The following is a 26,149-nucleotide window of genomic DNA, read 5'->3' as shown; positions in this document are numbered from 1 at the left end:
TTCTGGGGCTATAAAAATAAGAAAATTTAAAAAACCCAGAAAGAAAAAACCTGGCAAAAATAAAAACTAAATACTAGCAAAGCTTCTGATGAAAAATATTACAAATATGAACTATTTACAAAAACATCAATATGTCATATATTATATATAAAATATTGGTACATTGATACCAATATTCCATATATACTATATATATTATATATATTTATATATTTCTATACCCACTAAAATATATCAAAGCAGCAGCTATTGGTCAGTCTGAGGAACTCCTTTGTCCAATTCTTAACTGTTTAAATATCCTTCAGCCATATAGTGAGGACACAGAAATAAAACTGAGAAAGAAAAGAGAGAAATAGAGAAAATAACAATAAAAGCAAATAAATTAAAACTATTCAGCAAACACCCGATGAATCTGTGTGTAGTTTGGAATTCTGCAGAACCAAAAAAAAAAAAAAAAAACGAAAACAAAACAAAAACAACATTCCTCTACGAATAGATGTTTGTTCTAGGATCAAGTCTTTGCAAGTCATCCCACCGTTTCCAAACAGTTCCAAACTGATTAAGTCATTGTTCAAAAGGAAATTAGTATAAGCGCTGATAGACACTTCTCTTTGTTTATAGGCCACGTATAAAAAGGCCACTATCTGAGTAAAAAGATTTCACTTGGAGAAAAAAAAACAAAACAAAAAAAAAAAAAAACAAAGCACAGAAATGTGGAAATGCAGATTGGTGGGTTGCGGGAGAAAAGGAGGGACAAGTCTTGAAGAGGTTCAGCGTAAGCAGCCTTGTGGTTGTCTAAGGTTTGTTGTGTTCACAGTTTTTTTTTTTTCTCTTTTTCCATCACAATGAGTCCTGGAAACGTGGCAATAGTGAAAAACAATAGATAGGTAATATGGTAATAGAAAGTCCAATGTGTTGTGGAGGAAGTTAAAAAAGTGTTACACCATGTTTGCATCCCTTGCTTGCCTGTGTTTGGCAGCCATGAGGAAGAAAAATAAAAAGTCCTGAGATCTGTGTCTTTTTCGAAGGGTTTCTCCAAGAATAAGAAAAATCATTAGAAAATAAAAAGAGAGGAACATGAAGGATACAGAAAAAAATAGACTGGAAGAGAAAGAAGGATGGGAGGGGAGGGGCAGTTAAACGAGTTCATTTAGGAAACAGGAAATGTTAGGAAGGGCTGGATCTGGGCAACGATAAGATTCGTCCGTTTTTCTTGCCACCGTTCATGTGTGTGTAGGGGACATGCTCCTCATAGTTCCCCCTGAGGGCCACCGAGGGCCCGCTGTCCCTGCCTAAGCTCTCCTCTCTCTGGGAGTATGAAGACGGGTCCAGGGGGATGCTCTCCATGTTGTCCAGGTCCAAGTCAAACTCCTCTGTCTCGGGGACTTTGTTCTCCTCGCTGTAGAAGAAGGAGACCTCCTGGAAAGACGGGTGCAGGTCCTCCCGCAGCATCTCGATGATCTCGTGGAACATCGGCCGCATCTTCGGATTGTACTGCCAGCACATCTGCATTAAGCTGTGCCTGGAAAGGGGATGGCACGGCAGAAAAATGGAGACAGAGCTTGACACAGGAAAATCATATTTCTATAGAAATGGCTGCTTGGAAGGTGACAGATCATCATGCTGAATTATATGACAGAGCACATCCAGAAATACAGGAGTGCTACCTGTTTCTACAGTAAAGTATGGCTTTGACAGATTTACTGTATCAGGCACATACTGGGCCTAGTAAGACAAAATGTGCTTTTTGAATCTATAAGTATAAAGTAGTGTCTGATAGTTAATAATACAGATTTCTACCGAATCAGCTTCAGCTAAAGGAACAGTGGGAATCTTCCATGCAGCAGTAGGTAGCAAGCAATTATTCCCAATTACTATTTGATACTGTTAGTACTACTGTATATGATTTGGTTACTTTCAAAATGTCTATCAGCAGAAAAAGCTACATTGAAAAGTTTGTAGATCAAATTTCCTTAGTTTCCACAGCTCAGTTTAAATATTATTGTGTCCCAAATTCAATAAATAGAAGTTATCAAGTGGGTTCCTTCCATCTGAGATACTGTGTGAGATTATCAAAACAAAGTAATAACTTGAGCTGCCACACGAGTAGTTTTGGGCTTTATTTACTCACATCCTCTCAGGGCAGTTGTCAGGCCGGTCCAGGTATCCTCCGTCCATGACAAATTTGAGAACCTGCTCGTTGGATAAACCCTGGTAAGGCTGCTCTGCTAGTGTACTGATCTCCCACAGTACAACGCCAAATGACCTGCAGACACACACACGCAAGAAAATGTGATCAAATGCATTAGTGATGTAATCGGGATTGCAGGACAACTCCTGAGGTGTGAGGTGTGACCGCTGGTGACCTACCAGCAGTCAGAGTGGGCGGTGAAGACTCCATCTTTCAGAGACTCTGGAGCCATCCACCTGACAGGAAGCAGGCCTTTGCCTCCTTTACGGTAGTAGTCAGTCTCATAGATGTCTCTTGTCATGCCAAAGTCTATGAGAGAGAGATTGAGAGAGAGAGAGAAAGAGCTCAGTACAAGGTGATGACTTTGATTGTTGGTGACAATACATGCAGGTACTGATCTAAATATATTGCAACATCTTCAGCTGTAAGCAAGAAACCAGTTCAGTTCAACTAAAACACAAATCTAACTAAACAAATTGAAAAATGCGATATGAACAACGAGGAAACCACAACAAGTACTAGATATGCGATACCTCCAATCTTGACGGTGAAGTCCTCTGCCACCATGCAGTTCCTGGCTGCCAGGTCTCTGTGGACAAACTTCTTGGCGTTGAGGTAGGCCATGCCGTCTGCAATTTCTGCAGCCATCTGGATCATCTCCTTCAGCGTAGGTGGAGGACGGCCTGATGGGTTGTTCTACAAAAACACACACACACACAAGACAGTTATACAGTCTGTCAATATATTATATATATATATATATATGTATATGTGATGTGTGGACATATATCTCAACCGTTTTTTTGGGTTCTCAGTGACACATACCTCAGAGTCTGGCCTGAGACTCCGCAAGTAGCTCTTCAGGTCCCCGTGGGTCATCAGCTCCATCACTACCAGGGTGGGCTGACCTTTGGACACCACACCTAACAGACGTACCTACATAGAGAAATGATAAAAACACACATGGTTATGCACAAGGGAAACTCTACCAAACCTGTTTACGCTTTAACTGACTGACTAGTACACACACTTTTCCATTATAACCAGAAACTACACAGCAAACAGCCTGAACCAGCATCTCATCTCTTGTTGGGAGGTAAAGTATTAAAGACATTTTAATTAACTTCATTCAAATCTGCAGATAAACTTCCAAATCTGACCTATAGCGCAGTCTTTTGAACAATGATTCATTCTGTGCAGATGGTTTGTTCAAATCTAGTAACTGGGGTGGCTGTGGCTCAGGAGGTAGAGCGTGTCGCCCACTAATCGGAAGATCTGTGGTTTGATCCCCACCATGTCGAGGTGTTCTTGGGCAAGATACTGAACCCCAAATTACTTCCGGTGGCTGTGCCGTCAGTGAGTGAGCGTGTGTGTGAATGAGCATTAGAAACTCCTCCTGATGAGCAGGTTGGCACCTAGCATGGCAGCCTCTGCCATCAGTGTATGAATGTGTGTGTGAGAATGGGTGAATGTTGGCATGTAGCGTAAAGCACTTTGAGTGGTCTGAAGACTAGAAAGCAGCTGTATTAATGCAGCCCATTTTTTATCATTTAACTGATAGCAAATGGGTTGCAACCATATTTGAAATATTATGACTATTAATATTATTCCCTTACACCTCAGCATGTTTTTTTTTTTTGTTTTTTTTTTACAGCTGACAGCACAACATACGGTAGTTTAATTGATATTTAGCAGGTTGTTTCATGAAGTAGTAATGGTAAGCACAATTGCTTACCAAGTGTGAATATCTGTTTAGGGAGTCAAACTGTGTGTCAATATGGCAGCATCAACACAACAAGCGAGTCATGATTCTGTGAGTCATACATGTTCATGCTGGTTTCTAAAGTGACTGAAAGCAGCGATGTACTGTAATTCACAAGTGTATGGATAGCTTTCCTCTCAGTGATGAAGCTGTAAGAGGAGACAGTTTGAAAGGTGTCATTGAGCCTCGTACCACGTGGTGACAGCTGAAAGCCTTCATGACGGACGCTTCGTTGAGGAACTCGATCCTCTCTCGCAGGCTGGCCGATTCATTGACTGTCTTGACTGCTACACGCGTATCCGGGTCTCCTTTGACGATGTCCTTGGCAATTCCTTCGTACACCATGCCAAAGGAACCTTGACCCAGCTCTCTGAGCACCGTGATCTTTTCACGCGGTACCTCCCACTCATCAGGAACATACACTACACGAAACAAAGACACAATTTTCATTGAGTAATTTATCACAATCTTTTTAAATATAGGTTCAATTATTTCACGCTGGCTCACATCCAAATGTGTTGCACTTGCTATTCTTTGTAATTTAGTTATGATATCTTTCTTACCATCATTGGCGCTGAGGTACTCAGGGTTTGAGGAGGCGATAAGAGGTCCTGTCGGGCCTTCTGTTTGCCTGTAACACAACCACAGAAAGCTGTCTGAGATACTGAAAACTGTATTTACATACAAACTTTATCCACTATGTCCAGACCTTCTTGCTTTGTACAGAATCTGTCTAGTTTATTTGTCCTGTCACAACAAATTGATCAAAGTATTCAAACTTAACACCCTCAACTTCAAATCCTACAAAAGGTTTATTCATTTCAGCTAAACAAAATAAGCACTGCTCCCTCTCTGATGTCATATGGCATCTGCACAGATTATGTATTCAGCAGGATGGATCATTCTGATCAAAAGATCTTACTTCTTCTTGAAGATCACAAAGACTCCACCTCCCACGAACAGCAGCAGGATGAAGCAGATGACTGGACCAATCACAACACCAAATAAACCAGGATCCTCTGCAATAAACACAGCAGTCATTGGTCAGTTTACTTGGAAGACTGCAGAGTATGGAAGACAGATCAGCAGTAAAGAACAATAATGTGTATGTAACAATAATGGTTATTAAATATCTTGCATGTCTATCTCGCATCAGAATTTAGGGACAAAGAAATTCCAGAAAATTCAGCATTTTTTCTCTTTTTTGTCCAATAAAATAAAACATGAAACAAACGTCTAGAGATTTTGTTCTGAGCGAAACATAAAAGCGTTCAGTTTTACATTTACAGTTTGGCTTGTTAGAACTCGCCTCGAGTCAAAGGCAACAGCGTGTAAGCAGTTTATGAACTTCCAGATGCATGTGAATAATGTATGACAGTTATACATGTGAGTTCAGTTAAGTCGAAGCTATAGCCTCCAGCCTTACTGTTGGGCATGGAGAAGTAAGTGGTTTCTGTGAAAGAGCCATTTCCTGCCAGCGAGGTAGCACGGATCCTCACGCTGTAGTTTCCAGGTTGCACAAGTGAAAGCTTCGTGCCACCTGACTTCAGGTAGGCGGGACGAGACACACAAGCTGTGTGAACCTGAAGAAAAAAAAACAAATCACTTCAACATAAGGAATCATGAGGAATAATTCATTCATCTAACTGAAACTGAAATTTAAAGTCAAGGCAAGCCATTTTACCAGAGTGGGGCCAACTATCTGTTTAAACTGCAACACATCATCTCCTTTTGTAGATCTGACTCATTTTCATAACAGTGCAGAATTGTATTTTCACTTAACTGTTCTTTGCCAGATGTGGCCTGTTAATCAAGAGTAATTTTGAGATTTGGTGTCCTGACTAAGGACAATAAGAAGAACCTCAGATTGAAGGCCGCTCTTGAATCTGAGTCACTCCGCTACACGCACTCACATCTGGGAGCAAGTCACCAATTGTGCATATTCTAACTGGGTTTACTCTTAACAAAAACATTGCATAACAATAATGGAAATGTGTAAAAAGTGGAAACACTGTAGGAAACAATGTAAAAGACCTATTTTGGGATGCATCAATATAAACCCATACAAGCTGTTCATTTTAGGTTGACTCAAATAAGAATTATTAATATGTGTCCTTCAGCAATGACTTGCTTTAATCCAAATAAGAAATAAACACTTTGGTCAAACTCTAAAACTCTTACAAGACTGCAAGAATTAATAAATCATTTTATATGGTGTCATTACAAAATATACATTGAATGAAAAAAGGAATTGTTAGGCTTTTGTCAGCGTACTATTTATATATAATTTTGAGTTTACATATTGTAGGTGGCAGATATAGATGATGAAATACTACAAAATTGTGTTTTAATATTCACAACTTTTGATATGCAGGCCAATTAACAGACCAGTCAGCCAGAGGTCTGCATTAAAAATTTATATTTAGTATTATTCACCTTTTATGTTACGTTTTGCTATATGCCACCACTGTACTGGTAACCGAATAATTAAACTGAATCTCTGTCATGCTGTAAACATGATCCTTAAATAAACACCAGATCAGTTTGTTTTGGCTGCAGTGTGTGTTAATAAGTGTGTTCTCAGCGCAGTGCACTGGAGAAGTCGTCTGAGATGCCAGTCTATCCCTGCCACTGCATTCTAGTCTTCCTTCCTGCCTCTGTCACTATGGTAACAGAGCTGCTACTGGCTCCTAGGGTCAGGCAGTGCAGCAATGAATAGCAATGAGAGATGAATTCACACATTTGCTGCACGTAAACAACAACAACAACACACATACCCACTTACACACTCACACTGTCACAGACAAGCACTTCTGCGCACAGATACACAAAAATAATAATATGCAAACACACACACACAAGGCAGAAAACATCAACACACACAGTGGCAGCATTGGGAGTTTGTAAACAACTATTTCCTTTGTTCCTCTCTCCATATAAGGAACAGACAAAATTTGAGTGTATACAGCAATCCTTTCCTTTCATGCCTGCTTCCACTCCCCAGAGTCTACCCAGATCACTTCTTGTTCTGTCTGCATTTCTTCTCACCTCCATCCACGTTCTCTTGCGTGCCTGTCTCCCTTTAAGCCTACTGTTTCTACTTCCTACAGAGTATATCAAGATTATTGCTAGCGGCTCTCTCCCTCCCTCACCTCTGTTGCCTCCATTTTCTTGAAAAACAGTCATCTGATCCCTCTTTGCTCCTTTATTTCCCCTGTATCCTCACTCTCTAAAAAGTTCAGTGATGGTTGGTACTGACCTCCGTGTCTCCAACCTTCCTGTAGAACACCTCATACAGGATGATGAGGCCATTAGGGGAGCGAGGTGTGTTCCATTTAATGAACACAGAGGAAGGCTCGCCATTCATTATCTCATGGGTCACAGGGCCTGGGATGTCGTCTGCTTTCTCTGCAGGTACCAGACAAAGAAAATCACATAACATGTGTACAGTACAAAGCACTCCACTTCTACATTGTTCTGAGTGTGGAAACTTTTTGTTTTGGGGATCTAATTGAGTTTAATTGGATAACCTCTGGCCTATATTAATACTAGCTAGACAGGGTGTATGTATGTCAAAAGCATGCATATACAGTATATATTTACATAAGTGTAAGATTTGTATTTGGTCTTACCCTCTGGCATGGTTCTAGCACTGACGTAAGTAGCCATGCTGCAACGTTTGAGGTCCGTCGGATGGTTGCAGGCCATAATCTCTATCTTATAACTAGTAAAGTGGTGCAAGTTGGAGATGACGGTCGACTCTTTTGAATACACCTTTAGCTCCACCTGAGCAGAAAAAAACAAGAGATCTAATTGGCCAAAGAGTGTCTGACTTTATGGCTATACTCAAATCATATCACATTCAAAACAATTTACTTCTTTCTTTTTTCCCCTAACTTGAACAACCAATTTCCCTCGTACTGCAGTCATATCAAATACTAGTTTATTATAACATTAAGCCAATATAAACAATGTTTCATGGAGTATCACATCTTCCTAAGTTGAAAGAAAATCACAGAACTGGAAATAAGTTATTTTTTAGAGGAAAGTTTTCACTTTGACAGATTTTACTTCAAATAATTTTGAGCGACTGTGTTTAACCCGGAATATAGGATAGAAAACTCAATGACAAGTGATCTGACATACAAAAACATAATTTGTAAAGTATACAACATATTAAGTGTTTGAGACCTTGGATCCCTCTTCATCCTCATCGTCTGGTGCGGCTGTGGTGGAGCCATATAGCAGGTTGGGGGCTGTGGTAAGGAAGAAAGGGGTTTGGGTGGCGTTGGCAACTCCCACTGAGCGTCGCCGACGAGATGGTCTAGAGAAACAGAGCAACACATAAAGCTGTTAGTAAAGGTTAGGTAAAATGCTAAAAAGAACACAAACTGGAGAAAACTTAAATTCTCTAACATGAATGATGAAGATGAGCCGGGATAAATTATTGACACAACAGTCAATATCATTTTGAGAGATTTTGACTCTGGCAGATGGCGGAGAGAGCAGCAGTGCAGAGGAGGCCAATAAGGACCTCTGCTCACACTAACCTTTACAGTGTGTAGCAAGTCTGACTGCATGACATTTATCCACTAATACCCCCTACTGCCCTGCTGGAAGAAGTACCAACACTGACCACTAGGTGGTGCCAATAAGCAAAGTCCACTTAACTTACAGTGGTAATGAGTGTAATCCCACCACAGAGGCTATGAACTTAAATCAATTCAAACACAGACAACCTGGAGGGCATCTCAGTGTAAGATCATGATGTAGAATTACTGTCTATGAAAAGGAAAATCTTCTCCCTTCCTTCAAAAACTACCTCTGTTAAGTATCTTTGAGAAGTTCTTTGAGCACTTCACCTCATGCTACTGCAGTGAGGCCTCTCCTTCCCTGAGCGGGAACGTGTAGGACTGAGTTAATGTTGAACCGATACTTGCTCAGGTAAAGAGAAAAATACAAAACTTCCTGCATCCCTTTGCGTGATGGAAAAAGAAAGCACAAAGTTCTTTGTGTACTTCAGTTTATGGAGCTGACCTTGGCCAATACAACAGCATGGGTTCAAAACCCAGCTGAGGTGTGTGTGAGTTTGAGTGTTTGTGAGTGTGTGTCCAAATGGCAGTCTGCATGACTGCACCCCTGACTGGCATGAATGATAATGGGCACAGTAATCACTCCCCTAGGGAAGCGGAGGGACTGACTGTGGGTGTTTGTGTGTGTGTGTGTGTGTGTCAGGAGAGAGGGTAGGGGCACCGGGGCCCAGACAATCAGCACCTCCCACCCTAAGCCCCCCACAGTAGTGCCCAGTACAAAAACAAGGGTCTACATAAACCACACACACACGAATGGACGAGACAGAGCTGGCACAGAGACATTTTAACACACACATCATGGTGGCCGAGACAAAAGAAGAGTGGTCTTGTCTGGCTGGATCAAGGGGCTCCGGCGCTGCTGCTGCTGCACCGCCACATACAGCAACTAATAAAGCAAGAAGCTCCTCTTGATGCTAAACAAAATGTACTGAGTTTTGAATGTGTACAAGTTTTTGAAACAGGTACACATTTATTTAAAGATGTGTAGGTGACCTTTAGCGCAGTCAGTGTGACAAGAAAGAAGTTTTAAGTTGGCCTGAACTTGTTTTAATTGTTCAGTCAAGAATTTTAACAAGAATGATGATTTGATTACTTCAACCTTTTCAAGTCTGAATTAAACATTCATTACTTAAAAGATTAATTTTCAGTGGTGATGGGGTGTGTCATCATTTTTTGACCTCTTAAATAATGTGTGAAATAAAACATTTCAAAATATAAACTGTTAAGATTCAGATTTTTCTGAGGTCAAGAGTCAAACTCTTTTGTTCATTTGTTGACCCCCCATGAAAGTCATCGTTCGTCAAAGGTAAACAAAAGCAGCAGCCTGACTAAAAGAGAAACTTGTAGTCTTTAAAAACTTAGGGGGACCACCAGAATCAATAAAATCACTAGTTATTTCAAGTTAAAACTAAAATGACTGACAACAAAAAAAGAAGTAAAATGTATTATAACACAGACAGCGTACCTGCTCTCAAAGACTTCATTGTGGAGGTAGTCTTCGAAGGTCTTGCGGTACTCTATCTCCTCCTGCTCCTTCTTAAGCTGGATGTCTGTCTTGGGGCAGGCGCAGCACTTGCCGCCTAAGGTGGGCTCGTCCGTGTGGTTCCACTTCTGCTCATCCTCACTGTCCAGGTGGGTCGGGGTACGAGATGGCAGCTTCATTCCTGAGTGGGACGAGGAAATTCAGGAGTGTGAAAAAGTGACACAAACAAAAGTGAGCTTAGCTGATCTGTTTGTGAACAGTCTTCTGGATACTCACCTTGTAGACAGTAGTCAAACTTGTAGAGGTCGCTGTCCTCAGGCTGCTTACGACAGATGACCCGGTAGTGGGTGATGTTGCCGTTGGGGTTGGTGGGAGGCTTCCACTTCAGGATGATCTGAGAGGAGGAGTTGGAGGAAGAAATGGGGTCCAGAGGCACGGAAGGCTCTGAGGGAGACAGAGGAAGACAGAGAGACAATAGTCAGGATTGCGTTAATATTATATGACCTTCGTTATAAAGATTATCTCAACTGCATAAGCGCATTTCCTGAAACACTGTTCTCCAAATGTTAAACACAATCATAACATTATTCATAGTTCTGCAGAAGGCTTTACTCAAAACTTGATTCAAATTTAAACAAATTCCTCACATGATCAGTTCATCATTGACGCCAACTTTTCTTTTATCATCACCCAAAGGTAACCTGTGGAGGTTTTGACTGCCAGTGGCACTATGGAGCAACGATTTGATTAGGTTCCTGTTTTGTTTGTACATTTACACGCATGTGAGTGCAGGTGACGCCATTCACATTCCTTTTATGCTCTAGTCAGCTAAACAGTATCCATCAAATCCAACTTCCAAAGCAATGTACAAAGTCTCTTATAAAAAAAACCTGTGTTTTGATGTGTGTGCGTGTTTTTTTCAGCGCAGCAACTCACTGGAGGCGTTAGTGCGGACGTAGATGATCTCGCTCTTGGCTCCGTGAACCTGGTGCTCATCAGATGCAGACAGTTGGGTTTTAACCATGATGGCGTACTGCGTCCAGGGCTTCAATGGTCGGATTAGGTGCCCCGGCTCGAGCTGCTCCTTGCTGTCTGTGACACGGGCGGGTGGGTCAACATCAGCAATGACCCAGCTGTTAGAGCCGCACGCGTCCTGCCCATCAAACTCCGTCACGTTTTTATATGGCCTGGAGATGAGGGAAAGAAAGTCATCAACTATAAGAAGGATAGAAGTATCACTGTAGCTTATTGGGCAAGGTAAAGTCAGTCGTATTTGAGCATAATGCTTGCTCATTATGACTAACTGCTATAATTTTATTTAACTTTCGTGTGTGTTATGCCGTGTTATGAAAAAAAACCTATGATTTTTCTTGGATACTTACGCCTCTTTGTAGAGAACCATAAAGCCCAGCAAGTCTCTGAAGTCTAACGGCCAAAAGGGCTCCCACTTCACCATAATCTTATTTGATGTGGTCTTGATCACGGTGAATTTCAGCAGCTTGGTCTCACCTAAGGGACAAAAACAACGAAACAGACGATGCTCAGCACATGCCTTCGGTAAAAGAGCAAATGAACAGTAGAACATCAAACATGCTGCCGCTTCCCACTTTTGAGGTCCAGGCAATCACAACGTAATAGTTAAAACAAATATAAGAAATAACAGGATTTCTGCACAAACATCACAGACAGTAGGGATGTCCTGATGAGTTTTTTTGATCAGGTTTTTTTTTGTACTTAATCCAAGTGAAGTTCTTTAATGTTGAGTGTCTGTGATATTAAGTCCAATCTAATACTTCTATTTTTTGAAAAAAATGTGTATTTAGCCCTAAGAAGGCACAAATTAAAATCAGTAAAACCAAAAAGATATATTTGACAGCTGAAATGCTTTGAATTAAAAAAATATAGCTGCGTCAAAACTTTTCTTTAACATTTTTCTATAGGCTTTAGGTGTTGCATATATTCCTTTGATGTTTTGTATATTTTTCCTGTAGGAAGTAGTGCTGGGACATTGTCTCTTCATCTACAGCTTGAAAAATTACAGAAGCTCAAATGAGCTGTCAACCAGCAGCATAACTTAGTTGTAGTACACCTGCAAACTGTATCTCAGCCCGAAGCAGCTTGCTTGCAGCTTGCTTGTTTTGCTCGCTGACACTGGCTGTCTGTATGGACACATTATTTAATTTCATTCAGCACCTGGCTGCTTTTATTTCTCAGTTGATTTACTGACAACACTGTGCATTAAGAGCATGTTACAACGTTATCATACAGCATGGGATACTACAATACATTTAGTTAACAGGCTGTAATGCATGTACTCTCAGCCTTAAGAGCTAAAAAGAGCAACGCTAAGATAGTAAAAGCAAAACGAAACAGAAATCTTTTTAAATTTGATTGAAAAATAAATTAATTATAGTTGTATTGCAAGCATTAAACATGCAATGGCTAAAATATTTACATTTTAAAAAGAATTTTTATCAGTAAGGTACTTTACCACCACCTCGATAGTAAAGTACCATCAAGCCCATAAACGATCCAATGACATCAAGTCTGACTGGTTTTCTTACAGGAGGCTTGGTCCCCGTTGGTGCGAGCAGCGATGTCACTCTTTTGGTTGCGCTCTTTGGCTCCTGTTATCTCCTCCATCTTTCTGATTTCAGACATGCAAAGTTTAGAGTTGTAGTGGAAGAAGGTACGACCACGCAGGATGGTCAGGTTGTGTTTGGACCAATCCCACAGCTCACGCAGGTTCTGGTTGTCCAACGCAAAGAAGGCGTGGGTACTAGATGAAAGACAGAGAAAGAAATTAATGTACTATGTAGGATAGACTGTTTATTGAAATGTACATACCTGCAGAGGAGAGGAGAGGAGAAGAGAAGAGAGGACTTACTCTCCCTCAAGATGCTCCCCTCTGATGATGCGTAGTTTGCGGAGGAAGGAGAGAGAGACCAGGGCGTATGCTCTGCGAACAGTCAGGTAGCCTGTGATCTCCTCAATCTGGCCCAAACTAGCCTCCAACTCAGCTGCTATGTTATCTGCAAGGAGACAGACAGTTGGTGAGCCACTAGGTGATGGCAGAAGACAGATGGTCAGACAGACAGCATATCTGCTACAGTTAAAAGACACAGACACACAGGCAGGAAATATAAATCGATAGAGAAAGTATATGGTTGGAAGTACTGATAAAGAGAGAAACGGAGAGACAGAGATGGAGGAAGAGGAGACGGAGATAGTGAGTGAGGCTGAGCCTGAGCAGGTGGTGAGGTGTAGTAGTACTCACTCCCTCCACGAATCTTGATGATCATGTTGCCGTGGAGAACGGTGCAGCCTCTCAACGCCTGGGCAGAAGTTACTGAGTCAATTGTCTTATTTCCCACACATAGTTTAGGACACAGGCCTGCACACGGCGAACAGGTCAACCTACACAGAGAGAAATACGCATCAACATCCTAATGAATGAGGTGAGGGTGATTGTGTAAAGCGCAGAAACTTTACGTCATTTACAGACACAAAATACTCAGCTGAGGCTGCAATGTTCACGAGAGAGACATTATGTCACAATCATTTTTAAACGCATGATCGGAGACGTCATGGAAACGTGGCAGAGCAATGCCTTAAGTGGAAGCAGACAACAAACTGGTTTTCGAAAGAGGAAAACACAAAAAATACCATGAATGTTTCTGTGCGTTGATATCAGAAATGGAATGGAGCAGGATTGAATGGTATGAGGCAGGAATGCTCAATGACGTACTGGCGTGGCGTGGGTTGGGACCGAGGATGACATTGCATTTTCAAACAACAAGGCTGAATCTGTTCAGAGGAATTTAACCGATATAAACTTGTTATACTGACTGGAATCTATTCATATAAGTCATATCCACTCACACATGCAGGCAGATATCTAGCCTCATATCTGAGTTTGTGATGGTGTTTGCGATTTTTATCTTTTGTTCTCTGCATTTTATACAAATTGAAATGTAATAAATAAGGTTATAAAACACAATTTTTGCTTGATTTGACTGAATATCAAATAAAGATTTTATAATAGCTGTAGTGACAGCAAAATGCATTAGAGCAACAAACTCTACAGACAAAACTGCTTAAACATCAGCAGTAGTGAGTTTAAAGTTTCCCAAACCAATCAACTCAAATGAGAAACAAACAGAACCTTGCAATTCAATGAATGAGCTGATGTATTCAGAGGTGAAACTCTGTAATTCTCTCAATTAATTTGATAAGTCCTATTATGAATCCATAGGCTTTTAGGAGTAGAATTAGATTATGCAATCTCTCATCCACATCTGAGCCTCCTTCATTTTTATTAGCTCTGGGGGATAGAAGAGAGAGCGTTTTCACCCTTTGCTTCAAATTCATTCTGTTGCACATGCTACACACACGCACGCACGAATGCACACACACAGAGTACAATCACAGACAACAAAAACAACATGACTGCAACACCAGCTGCAGCTCCCAACAGACATTCCTCTGTTTCTCTCTCTCTCTGAGCTCAATGAGTGGCGTCCTCTCACTGCAAACATGTGCTTATGCACGTAATCACATACACACACGTACACTGAGCAATGAGGCCTTGATAGTTGCTGCCTTTCAGGAAATTCATTCACAAAAGGCAGGCCTTGTCTAGCGAGCAGCCGGGTACACACCACACAGAGAAAAGGGACCCAACGCTTCATTCACAAATGAGCACTTTTTTTTAAGCCCTCTCAAAAGAACATAATCCCTCTCTTTAATTCCACTTCCAGCTTTGACATCCCTTACCACAAAGGTCTGCCTCAGACGTAAACTAAAAAGCTGTATTTTGGTTGGTTAACAACAAAATCTTGAAACTTCGCTCTTAACACCAACAACTGATATCTTCCCCCACCCACCGATGTCTTTTTAGGGGGCTGCTCTGATGTGAGGTGGCCGTGCAACAAAAACAAGAAAGTCAGGTCAAAATTTTCAGTGTTCTTGAAAAAATATGCTTATATCTACAAAGCAGGGTATGACATTGGATCATTGGAGTGGATTCTGAAGTCCAATCGGGGTTTGGGAGCTCAAAGCTGAGGAGACAATGACATCAAACGGCAGCCTTAACAGGCACCTTTTTAAGGCAGCCCCTGTGCCCTGGGAACAGCTAACAAAGGATGCTGTTGCTCACTGCAGGGACCACGCAAGCTCTGCATGAACTGCCATTTGTAAGCTCACCCTGTTTTAATTCCATGTTTATGCAACTCTTATTGTAATCCCCCTCTAAAGGAAGCAAGCGCGCACACACACACACACACACACAATCTTAACCAAATTGTGCCCCTACTTTTCCCCCCCGAACAGCACAGCCTTGCTATAGAAGCCATTTGCCATAGAGACATGCAACACTGAGTCCCAGGGGTGCAGTTTTGGTCCTTGTCTGGTTTTTCCTATCCACTCTCAGGAAGCCAAATGAACCATTACACACCTGGCTTCTCCTAGTTTCCATCTTATCAAGCTTTTAATAATTTACATCAATCAGAGGCCAAATCATTGTTTCCCCTCTATGACTTCTGAGTGAGTGGAAAGTAACTGTAATGATCTCCCCGAAACAACAGTGAGAAGCAAAACTCAAAGATATTTTGTGTCTCTCTCTTTTTCTCCCACATGGAAAATTGTAAATTCAGCTTCTCAAAAGTAACGCTCTAGTTGCAGTGTAGAAAGACAGAATGTTTTGGGCCGTTGTACTGAAAAACACAGACACACAGGCAGACAGGCTGGGTCCAACAGCAGCTCTTAAAGGGACAGTGTTTATCTGTCCGGCTGAACCCTGTGACTCGGGCTCCAGGGTCTGCTAGAACCATCTAGAACAGCGGCCGCAGCTGACGCTTGGGTTTGGTTTCGGGCCCGGGCCTGGCAGAACCAGACCGTTTGCACGCACGCACGCAAGCACACACAAACACACTGCTGTACTACTGTGCTCTCACAGCATCCAGGAAAGATGAGCATACTCCTTCATACAGTAGATGTTAGTGAATGTGAAATGTTGAGAGAGAAAAGCTACCTGCCTGGAGAGACGAGCTGGGACAAAAAGGGGATAAAGAGACGATGTATAAAAATTAATGGTACAGTCTACATACATAAAGTGTGTCTAAAAATTTTATCGTGATTGTTCAAAAGCGTCTGAAACTATTCCGAGTGTGTCGTTTCTCAGCCGCACAGGATTATGTGACCGTTTTGACATTGTTGTGATGTTTGTATTTTTTTCTGTTGTATTCACAGTGATAACTTAACATAGTCACTATCCAACCTAACATTAAAGATACTCAAATTTGCATAATAATAGTGAAAGATGCCCAAGGGAGGTAAGATCTTACTACCCAACGGTTTATTGGCGTCACAGAAAAACCATGATGCAAACCTTTGGGTGTCCTTTTCTTCTACTCTGGAATATCCCTCCTCCTCGTCAATCCTCACTGGGGTGTGTGTGTATGTGTGTGTGTGTGTGTGTGTGTGTGTGTGTGTGTGTGTGCATTTGTACATCGTGTGTCGTCTGCCTGACTGTCTGGAGATGTGTGTGTCTGTCTGGGTGTAGCTTCTGCCAGGCTAAGCCACTGTGATGACGCTTGTTCTTGCTCTAACCAGACCATAGCAGCAAAACACACACACACACACACACACACACACACACACACATACACACAGGCCCTGATGTTGCAACTGCAACAGAATCCTAATGGAAAAGAAAAGTCTTGTTTATCACATAATGTGCACACACAAACATCCATACGTAAGCACACAAAAACAAATACACACGTGCACGCACAAACACACACACACACACACAAAGGATGCCAGTCTGCCTTATGCCTCAGGGTGTATGAGACTTAAAGCAATGTTCTTTTCTGTCTAAGCACCTGATAATCCCCACAGGCTGGCAGCATGCAAGGGAAAGTCAATCTCTCTCTCTCCGACACAGACACACATGATACATTTGAAGAAAGTCATGTTGGGTTAAAATGTCCTTACCGTTCCCGCTGGCTGTGCTAAAAACTCATGTGCATGTGAGTTTGTGTTATTTACCTGATAAATACATCTATATATACACACCACTCTCTATCTGGACACAGTGCACATTTCCCCCAGCCTGCACCTGGAAAAACCCGACCAAACACAAGCTAATGTAGTCACAAACACGTTCTGCACACACAAACAGTCAAATGCATTGTGCGTGCACACACATACACATTTATATATGCACAAACACACATGCATTTACACAGGTATACCAGAAACACACAAACACCATCAATCATCCAGCCACCTGTGGCTTCAAGCGATGCAGACATCTTCGGCACACAACCTTCTCTTATTAGAACAAACAGAGAAATGCGCCTCTCTGTCCTTCTTTTTCATTCATTCTTCATCTGTCTTCCTTCTTCACACCCCATTAATGTCTCTATACCACCATCCAAGGACTATTTTATCCCCCACGTTTTTACTGGAAAATGTCTTATCCCTATTGCCAGCGTCTGAAATTAACACCCGCCAAGCACCAAATGCAGGTAGATTTTCTGTTCGGTTTTACGCACATCTAAACAGTGCCGTGAAACTGTAGGAGCGCTCGAGACAGTCTGAAGCGAAGGAGCACCAGCCGCAGACCGTCTCGACAGCACATAGTTTCGTGGCACTGTTTACTGTATGGGACGCCTTTTTTTTTTGCCTCTGATATGCTTACCCTTATATTCTTACCCTAACCTTAACCAATCTCACTCCTCATGTGTAAACCTAACCAACCCAACCACAAGGGAAACGAGTACTAGCCAATCAGAGGCAGAGTAGGGCAGGCCATGACTTCGCCATCCTATGAAAAAAAAATTAGCGTACGGGTCTGCTGCCGGTCTGCTGCTAGCTACAGTATTCAACATACGTAATACCTTATTATCTCAATGAAATGCACTGAAACAAATATGTATTTGACACAAAAAGGCAATTTATTATTTTAGCTGGTAAAAAATATGCTCGGCCGGTGGATGTTTTCAACTACCAGTCCCCTTGGCAGGTGAGTCAAAAAGTTAATTTCGGACACTGCCTATTGCCTAAACCTATGCATGTGTTTTGAAAGCATGCAAACAGGGGTGGTTTCAAAACACATACTTGGCCTCAAAACAAATACATGTCCTCCTCATTTAGCAACAGCAACTGACGCTAAATGAGGAAGCCACTGATGTTCCTCTTCCCCCCCTTCAGTACAAGAGGAACGCTAAATAAGGTCATGCCCTTGCATGTTGCACATGCAGACAAAACTCTGAGCTAAACAGGACCAGGTGAGGTCCAGACAGCTTCTAGAGGTCAAACTTGGCCGACACTTTTATCCAGGGCCATTTACAATAAGATAAGAGGTTCAGTGTACTTAAGGACAAATGTCTCTTACAGGGATTTGGACCTTTGATCTTTCACCTGTGTGACATACTCTTTTAATCACTTTAACCACTAGGCTATACTGCTACTACAGCGAAAAAATCTGGGAGATGCAGACATCCATTCCCTGGAAGTGTACAACACGCTTGTGACCCTAACTGTGTTTAAATACATCAATCAAATCTTCAATATCAATCTATAATACTTATTACTAATTTACTATTATTTCACATGAAATAATCTCATGTTAACTACTCAACAAGACTAAGTAAACAAGTCCAAGACAGACTGTAAAGTTGAGCTCAGGTTCCTACAGAATAATCCTTTCAAAAGGAAAATAATTGGCTATTGGCTGCGTAAAAGACCCAGTCACATTATTTCACCCCAGTGCACCCTTATGTGCTGGTTCCAAAATAATCAACACTTAAGCATGATTACAAATGTTGCTCAATGCTGATACAGTTTTTTTTCCTCGGCAACACAACATCCAGTTTCAATAAATTAAGTATACACATTTAATGTGCATACTAAAACTCTTACAATACTTTTATGAACTGCTGTCAACAGCTATTTGTTTTATGTCAGTTTGGTAATGCTTTGACTTGATGCAGCTGTGTAATCACTGAGAACAGAATGTCATAGAGGCTGTGAAAACACCAGGGACTCATTTACAGCAATTGAGATTAGAGGACTTATTTGCATATGAAATTATGAAGTCTCATATCTATATGGAAACTTTGTATTTGGTTCTGCTTAGTAACTTATTATCATTAGAGTCATTATTAGAGTTATCAACGTTTGTTTATTCATCTGGTATGTGCTGCTTATTTTGTGTTTCATACAACTACATTGTCATCTGAAAGAGTTGCCCAGTTTTCAGAATCGGAGGGTTGAGAAAATTGAAGCAAATTAAAAGCAGTTTGTATTAAAGTTTTTACAAGAGCAGGTCATGGCTGGCCAATAATCACACAGCATATGCTTTTTTTCCCCTTAGAAGACAATTAGCTCCCTCTGGCAATATTTGACAGCAGAAATATACAGAATTTTTTTAAAAAATAAGAAAGTATTCTTTCTCATGGGCTTATACACTTACTGGCAAAGCCTCAAAGAGCATTTGTTCTATGAACTGATACTGAGCTTGATACATTTTTTACATAAAAACTGAAAGACTAAAAAGTTCAAAATACAGCGTAACACTAATACTATTAATCATATTGACTGCCTGCACTGCCAGTGCTAAATTAATCATGAACCTGCATGTTTTTAAGAGCTGAAGAGCACTGCTTACAGTTGACAAAGAGGCAAACAAAGAAGCAGGTGATGTTTTGCCCTTTCCTTTGCTTCACTACTACACATCTACATCATTTTCTCCTCAGCAGCCCAGCTGCTTATCTACAGAGGAGAACAGACTTTCCATAGTGGAAAAACAATTCGGCCTTTTTGTTTGATCAACTTCCAAATGCCATCATCTCTTGTGCGCAAATGTTATTGAGTGTGTTGGGTGACAATACACTTGTCTGCTGAAGTCACAGAGGGATGACTTGCTGTGGGTGACAGTTACATCTACGATCATGTAATGATGGCCACCATCAATAACACAGCAATGTTGATGGTGGCACCAGTGGTGTGTGTATGTGTGTGTGTGTATGTAAGTGTGAGTCAGACGTACATAGTGGAGTTTATAGTGGTGTATCCAGAAGGACACTCTGGGATACAGGCCCCGTTGTGGATGACGTATTCAGAGCAGCTTGATTCCCGGTCCTGGTTCAACTTCTTAGTCTGCTTACATTGGTTGTGGAGTTCCTGAAATGAGAAGCAAGGATAATGTATATAAAACATGTATGTTTAAGTGTGTGAGTTTACTATACCTGCATTTGTGTTTAAAATGATTCGGGTTAGCGTTAAGAATCCCAGTTTTTACCAACCTGACAGAAGGAGAAACTGATACAGCGCCAGCCCTTGAAGACATAGTATCCAGGAGGACACTTCTCTACACATGTGTTCCCATGCTGAAGGTTCCTGCAGGCCACACAGCTACTAGCGTTGCCTGGCTCCGAGCAGCCACCCAAGCACTGGTCATCGCAGCACTGGCCCTGGAGGCTACACGCACCATGCTTACAGTTGTCCAAACACACTGCAGAACAGCAAAAGAGGAGAAAAGAGAAAGAAGTGGTTAATATCAGGTTACATACTAGTAAACATCTCTGAATGAAATCATTTTTTATTTTGGCCCCCACATACATCACATATCAACATGATATATACATAAAGATAGTGTGTTTAACCACTCCTGGTTTAAATGGCATTCAAAGACGAGTGGGAGTGGGACTTATCCAAAGTTCACAAACATCATGCAGAAGCAAAGTAAAATAAAAAACAAAACACCAAATATAACAGCACATGGCTAAATGTAGGCAGGAGTATTTCTCTCCGTCTCTGTTGCTCCAACTAGCATTTAACAGCTCAAAAAAAATCAAAACAAGGAGAAGCGGAGAGAGCAAAACCCTGTGGTCAAAATGGCCACCAAGTGGTGGTTTTCTCTGATCTGGGAGAAACGAAGGAACCGCATGCATGTTTGGTGTGTACATACACACACATGACCATGGCTGCATGAACTATGAACAGGTGTTGTGGTTCCGTGTTGCCTTTTTAACGTGTTATTGCTGGGGGTACTCAAAGAGAAAATGGAAATGGTATACTGCCATCAGCAGGAATACATTTGACCCTCACAGAAAGGACAAACCAATGTCAAAGAACACAGTACATAAACATTAAGATCTGTGATTGCTGGATGTTAGATTGCTGACTTCAGTATTTAATTCACCAACTTTATTTCCTATTGTAAAACCCAACCCAACCACCACACCAATGTATAAACACTTGGCAAAGCCCATGTGAATTAACAAAACATGAACATATGTAGCTAAAGGGTTAGATCATTCTGTGTCAACAAGTTGAATGTAACTCACAATTGCATGACTTCACCTCTGTATTCTGTGGTTATATGTTATACTGAAATATCGCTGTTGACCCAAGAGGTTGGCTGAACATGAAAACTTAATTTGCACAAAAGCAAACGATTAGAGAAACAGTAATTAGCATTCAAGAACACAATTAGACAAGTTCTAGCTGTAATTTGCATGTAAACATGCAATTGGACAACCACTGGTTACCCACCTAGCATCCATGAGAGAGTGAGTGACCACAATTTATTCCCAACACTGGTAGTCTGCAGTGCCATGGAAACAACCTTAATTGCTAATGGGTTGAACATTATATGTCATTGGCTCATGTCAGGTTTCATTTGACCTATTGGGAAACAACATTTGATCAAAGAGCCTGAGTGTCCTTGTGATTGGATTAGCCATCAGGTTTGACCTGTGCCCTGTAATGATCTAATAAACTAGCTGTTATTGCCTTGTCTGTAGGCCAGCAGAGACTCATTACATCTCACCTTATACCAGGCACTGACCTTTTTACCAACTGCGCATACTGACTGGGTGCAAACAAGATAGGGATCCATTGTGAATAAAGGGTTGGGAAGTATTTACTGAGGCTGCATTTTATTCTACAATCCACTGTAGCAAAGATGTCCAGTCTCAAATATCAAAACCAACACCATAAGTTTCTTCCTCTGAATAGACTCTTGATTTTCAGTTAAGTGCAGCACCAATCAGTACATGTGCTAAAAATACCCCAAAAATCAATCAGTGTTTCTAACATCTAATCCTTTCATTTAATTTGGAATCCAGAGGAGAAAACAGCAACATACACGGGGCACATATCTGAACCCTGACTGGGTTTCCTGTGCATGACCCTGTGTGTTAATCACTGTCTCTCACTGTGTCTCTCACTGTACTGTCAGCTTTAATATCACGTGCTAACTGAACTAAAGAGTGTCAGGCCAAGAAGCAGATCTAGGTCAAATAACAAGCTACAAACATTTCCAAGACTATTTTGCCCTGCTTTGGGTCCCTTTGTGGTGAAAATTTATAGCATCAAGAAAATTAAGAGTCTACATTTATGATTGTTTTTTTTACTCCTATGATATTTGAGTTAAACCTAATACAGCTAACCTCAGGAAGATGAATCATGGTAACTGTTCCCTAACAGTATTCTGACAAGTAATTGAAAAAATATTGTTTGGGAGTGTGTCACACTGTTAATTAGCCGAAAAGTGCAATGAGGGCACTGCATGCCAGCCTTCATGGGATGCCACCTCTATGAGGATATCACATGAGCACTCACTGCCAAGGATACAGCTAAGAACCCCCCTCCCCACTCCCTCCCTCCTGCACAGGAGGGCTGCCCATTGTGCTGCCTGAGTAAAAGCAGAGGACAGACAGGGTTGTGGCAGGGGGAGAACATGGCTGGGATAATGAGGTTAAAGGAAAGAACAATGACAAAAGGGACAGGGTCAAAACCGCAGAGAGGGAAAATGACTAATATAGAAAAAACATCATCTTTGACTTTCTGCAGTAGTTCATGCAGAGGTCGCTCCACTACGTTTTCTTTACTGTGATGTAGTAAACCCACCACTGCACAATCTTCTCTGACCCACAGAGAAAAATGCATAGCTTTCTTCCAGCCCTCCCCTCTCTTGTCTGTCTGCTGTGTGTGTACATACTGTGACCACGGCATCACATAACAGAGCAGAGAGAGCTCTCCAATCCAGCTCCAGCTCAGGATCCATGCCGGAGTGCCGCTCTAGCCCTAGATCCACCCTCAGCTTCAGCCAATGTGTTTGCTGGCTGGGGGAGGCAGCCATTCAATGGCCTCTTCCATGTCGGGGAGGAGAGACGCCCAGGGTTAACCCTGGCCTTGCTGGGGCAGACAGGGGGCAGACGCAGCCAAGGAGCAAGCATGCCAGGGAAGACGAATCTACTGCTGCTGCTTTGGGTGAATTAGAACGAGCTTAAGACTGAAGCAAGGCCAAAACAGAGATGAGTGGAGTTACTAAATCAGCTTTACATCAAATCCATTCAATACAGGGTCATGAAAAACTGTTGTTTACATCCCCTGTTATATTAATAGAAATGTGTGATAAATAAGTGAACTACCTTGCTGTTTTTTTTTTTAAATCACTCATGGTTATTTTTTTATTCTCCTGAGGGATATTTCCCCTTTTCCTTTTCTACTTCAATCTGATCTCAGCACAGCGGTCTCAGCAGGGAGTACTACAGTAGCATAACACCACTACTGCAGCAGCATTATTCCCCATTCTGCTCACGCTAGTGCTGGGCTACACAAGCTAGCTGCTATGCCAAACATGCTCCAGTCAGCTCACTCATTCATTCATCCCCTCCTCCTACTCCACTGTCCTCTTCTCTATCCCTCCTCTCCGCCACAGCCTCACCCAGCCTTGCACCACTATCTATCTCTCTATCTGCCTGCCTGCCTGCCTTTCTAGGCCACTCGGCCCCTCCCACTTTCATTCATACAACGCCTTGTTTTGTTTTCATGCTGGGTGGATGGGGGGGGGGATGGAGGGAAGGACGCATGGATGGAGGGATGATTTCACTCATGCTTCAACAACAAGAGGAGGAGGAGGAGGCGGTAGCATCCTGGAGAGCTTATCTCTCATTAAGCTAAACACGCACATGCATGTAAAGCTCACTGTGTCATTCAATAATTTGCTTGCTGCTTCCTTGTGTACACACACACACACACACGCACACACATATATACACAGTTCCAGTAAGGGTTTTAAATGCAAAGCCTGATCAAAGGTGTGTTGTGTTTACCTTTCATTTGGCCATGGCAGTAAAGAGCCCTGGCTGCTCAGTCCCCAGGGAAGGAACATGGGAGAAGCTGTGCAGCCAATAGCGTGCAGCCACACACGGCAACACTTCCTGCTCTTAACACATAAAACTTCCCCTTTAATTGGCAGTGTTGTCTACAGGCGAAGTGCTGGGAACAATAACAAACACGTTTTTACCCCAGAGCCATTTACTCAGGAGAGCACATGCACGCACACACTCATCCACCCTCTTACAGACACACACACAGCTGCTGGATTCACGTTTACTATATTTGGCCACAGTGGGAGTCCTAAGCTTCAAAAGCTTTGCTATAAATGCTTCGAGTGATCTGATGTAAGACATTCGCCCGGAGAGAGTAGAGGAGAGAGACGAGTGAGGGGGGGGGAGGGGGGAGGGGAGAGAATGTAAACAAAAACATACTGATTGCTGGGAGGGAGAGAGGGATACTGTCATAAGAAGCGTCGATATACATGCAAGTAAGTGTACACAAGGCCACACACAAACCAAGGCAAAGGTCTGTTTGAGTTCACAATGATGGGCAGTAGAAGAGTAACAGAGGAGGGAGAGGAGAGGGGGAATAAGGTGAGCTGAAGAGTCAGAGAGGGAGAATGTTAACAGATTTCTGATCAAGTTTTTCTAGATGTTTATGTAGTTAGTTCAGTTGGAATCGAGCCAATACTCTTCACAAGAGGTCAAAATATATGTTGGCAGGATTAACCTCTAATCTAGTTTGCTGTCCCCTGGCTTCAAAAATGTCTAGTGCAAAACAGCGGATCCTCTTTATCATAAGCTCTCCCCCCTCTCCCACTCCATAACTTGAGTAGTGGCCAAAGTCACAACTGTAGGTCATGTGTGATATCCTTGGGCCAAAAATGAATGACAAAAAAAAGTCTGTAAAACTATGAAGAGAATTTCCTGAGCATCAATCACATTTGGAAGTCTTTGGAAGTCACAATTTCACAACCATTAGCCAGATATCTCTATCTAAAATCCAAAATTCCAGTCATTTATTAAGGTGAACAACTGGCCAGACAGAACCACGGAGAGGCATTAATGCACATACGCTATGGGCACCCATGGTAAGAAGTAGGAGAAATGTTTTCAGTGTATGTGTTGGATGAGCGGTTTTCATTGGAATAAATGGGCTGCCATGATTAAATTCATCTTCCATGGTTTAATATATCCATTCATTTTCTTTTATTCTGAACCAGTAGCATCATTTACTCTATTGAGCGTTTCATATCTAGACAACAGTGATTGGGGAAACAAGGAAAGTCGTATAAAACTAGTATAACTTGTATAAGTGATTTAATACAGGTTCAGACAGCATAATTAGCTGAGACAGCTTACTGATGAGTCCAGTTCCTTTTATTTGTAGAAAAATTATCCTCAATGGTAAAGCAAAGTCATTATCTCACACTATGGTTTGTCACCGAGTCTCTGGGGGTTACTATTTTATATTATCTACTACATCTGAAAGGGAAGTAAACACTTTGGTCAGTATAAATACAGTGCAAGCTGATAGTGGTTGGACAGTATGATTATGACTACAAATGATAGTGTATTTGGAATTAAAATATTTCTTATACTTTTTCTTGCAAATCTAAATATGTACAGACTTTACTCGGCCTGCATTAAGGGATGAAAAGAGAAGTAAACAGTCATACCCCTCCTTTTCCTCTGTAACAGCCACTCCCTCTCAGGGTTATTGACACTCAGATAAAGAGCAGCTATTATGCAAGCGACTTTCCAAACACAGTAACCTTAGAGGTGTAAGTATGTGTACATGAGTTTCTGTGTATTTTCAATGTGTTCAAAGGAGTAAAGCCCAAGAAAACGTGTACCTGCAAATATCAAGATATTTCATTGTAATTACAAAGGGAGGCCGACGGACAAACTTCCTAAAGCCAACAGATCCTAAACATCACCGTTAGTGCAAACACAGGCGACACGTATGAGCCCTGCAGGTAT

The 26,149-nt window shown here is 41.7% G+C and overlaps 1 protein-coding gene across 1 annotated transcript in view; it reads right to left on the bottom strand.

Moving 5' to 3' along the window:
• Positions 1 to 201: 201 nt before the first annotated feature.
• Positions 202 to 26,149, bottom strand: part of insrb (insulin receptor b) — a 78,971-nt gene continuing 53,023 nt past the window's right edge. The window contains exons 3-23 of the mRNA XM_042416493.1: positions 20,342 to 20,550; positions 20,086 to 20,219; positions 13,306 to 13,445; positions 12,916 to 13,060; positions 12,593 to 12,807; positions 11,411 to 11,537; positions 10,965 to 11,215; positions 10,305 to 10,472; positions 10,011 to 10,209; positions 8,145 to 8,277; positions 7,586 to 7,739; positions 7,213 to 7,361; positions 5,380 to 5,536; positions 4,876 to 4,972; positions 4,517 to 4,584; positions 4,146 to 4,375; positions 3,017 to 3,127; positions 2,725 to 2,887; positions 2,371 to 2,500; positions 2,132 to 2,266; positions 202 to 1,522 (exon numbers count right to left, since the gene is read on the bottom strand). Of these exons, the coding sequence (XP_042272427.1) occupies positions 1,168 to 1,522; positions 2,132 to 2,266; positions 2,371 to 2,500; positions 2,725 to 2,887; positions 3,017 to 3,127; positions 4,146 to 4,375; positions 4,517 to 4,584; positions 4,876 to 4,972; positions 5,380 to 5,536; positions 7,213 to 7,361; positions 7,586 to 7,739; positions 8,145 to 8,277; positions 10,011 to 10,209; positions 10,305 to 10,472; positions 10,965 to 11,215; positions 11,411 to 11,537; positions 12,593 to 12,807; positions 12,916 to 13,060; positions 13,306 to 13,445; positions 20,086 to 20,219; positions 20,342 to 20,550 (3,470 nt within the window). The 3' untranslated portion in view covers positions 202 to 1,167. The remainder of the gene's footprint in view (positions 1,523 to 2,131; positions 2,267 to 2,370; positions 2,501 to 2,724; positions 2,888 to 3,016; positions 3,128 to 4,145; positions 4,376 to 4,516; positions 4,585 to 4,875; positions 4,973 to 5,379; positions 5,537 to 7,212; positions 7,362 to 7,585; positions 7,740 to 8,144; positions 8,278 to 10,010; positions 10,210 to 10,304; positions 10,473 to 10,964; positions 11,216 to 11,410; positions 11,538 to 12,592; positions 12,808 to 12,915; positions 13,061 to 13,305; positions 13,446 to 20,085; positions 20,220 to 20,341; positions 20,551 to 26,149) is intronic.

Source organism: Thunnus maccoyii, chromosome 7 (genome assembly GCF_910596095.1).
Source record: "Thunnus maccoyii chromosome 7, fThuMac1.1, whole genome shotgun sequence".
Lineage (NCBI taxonomy): Eukaryota > Metazoa > Chordata > Actinopteri > Scombriformes > Scombridae > Thunnus > Thunnus maccoyii.
Note: the sequence above shows the minus strand (reverse complement) of the source record. Positions and strands in the feature narration are given on the sequence as shown.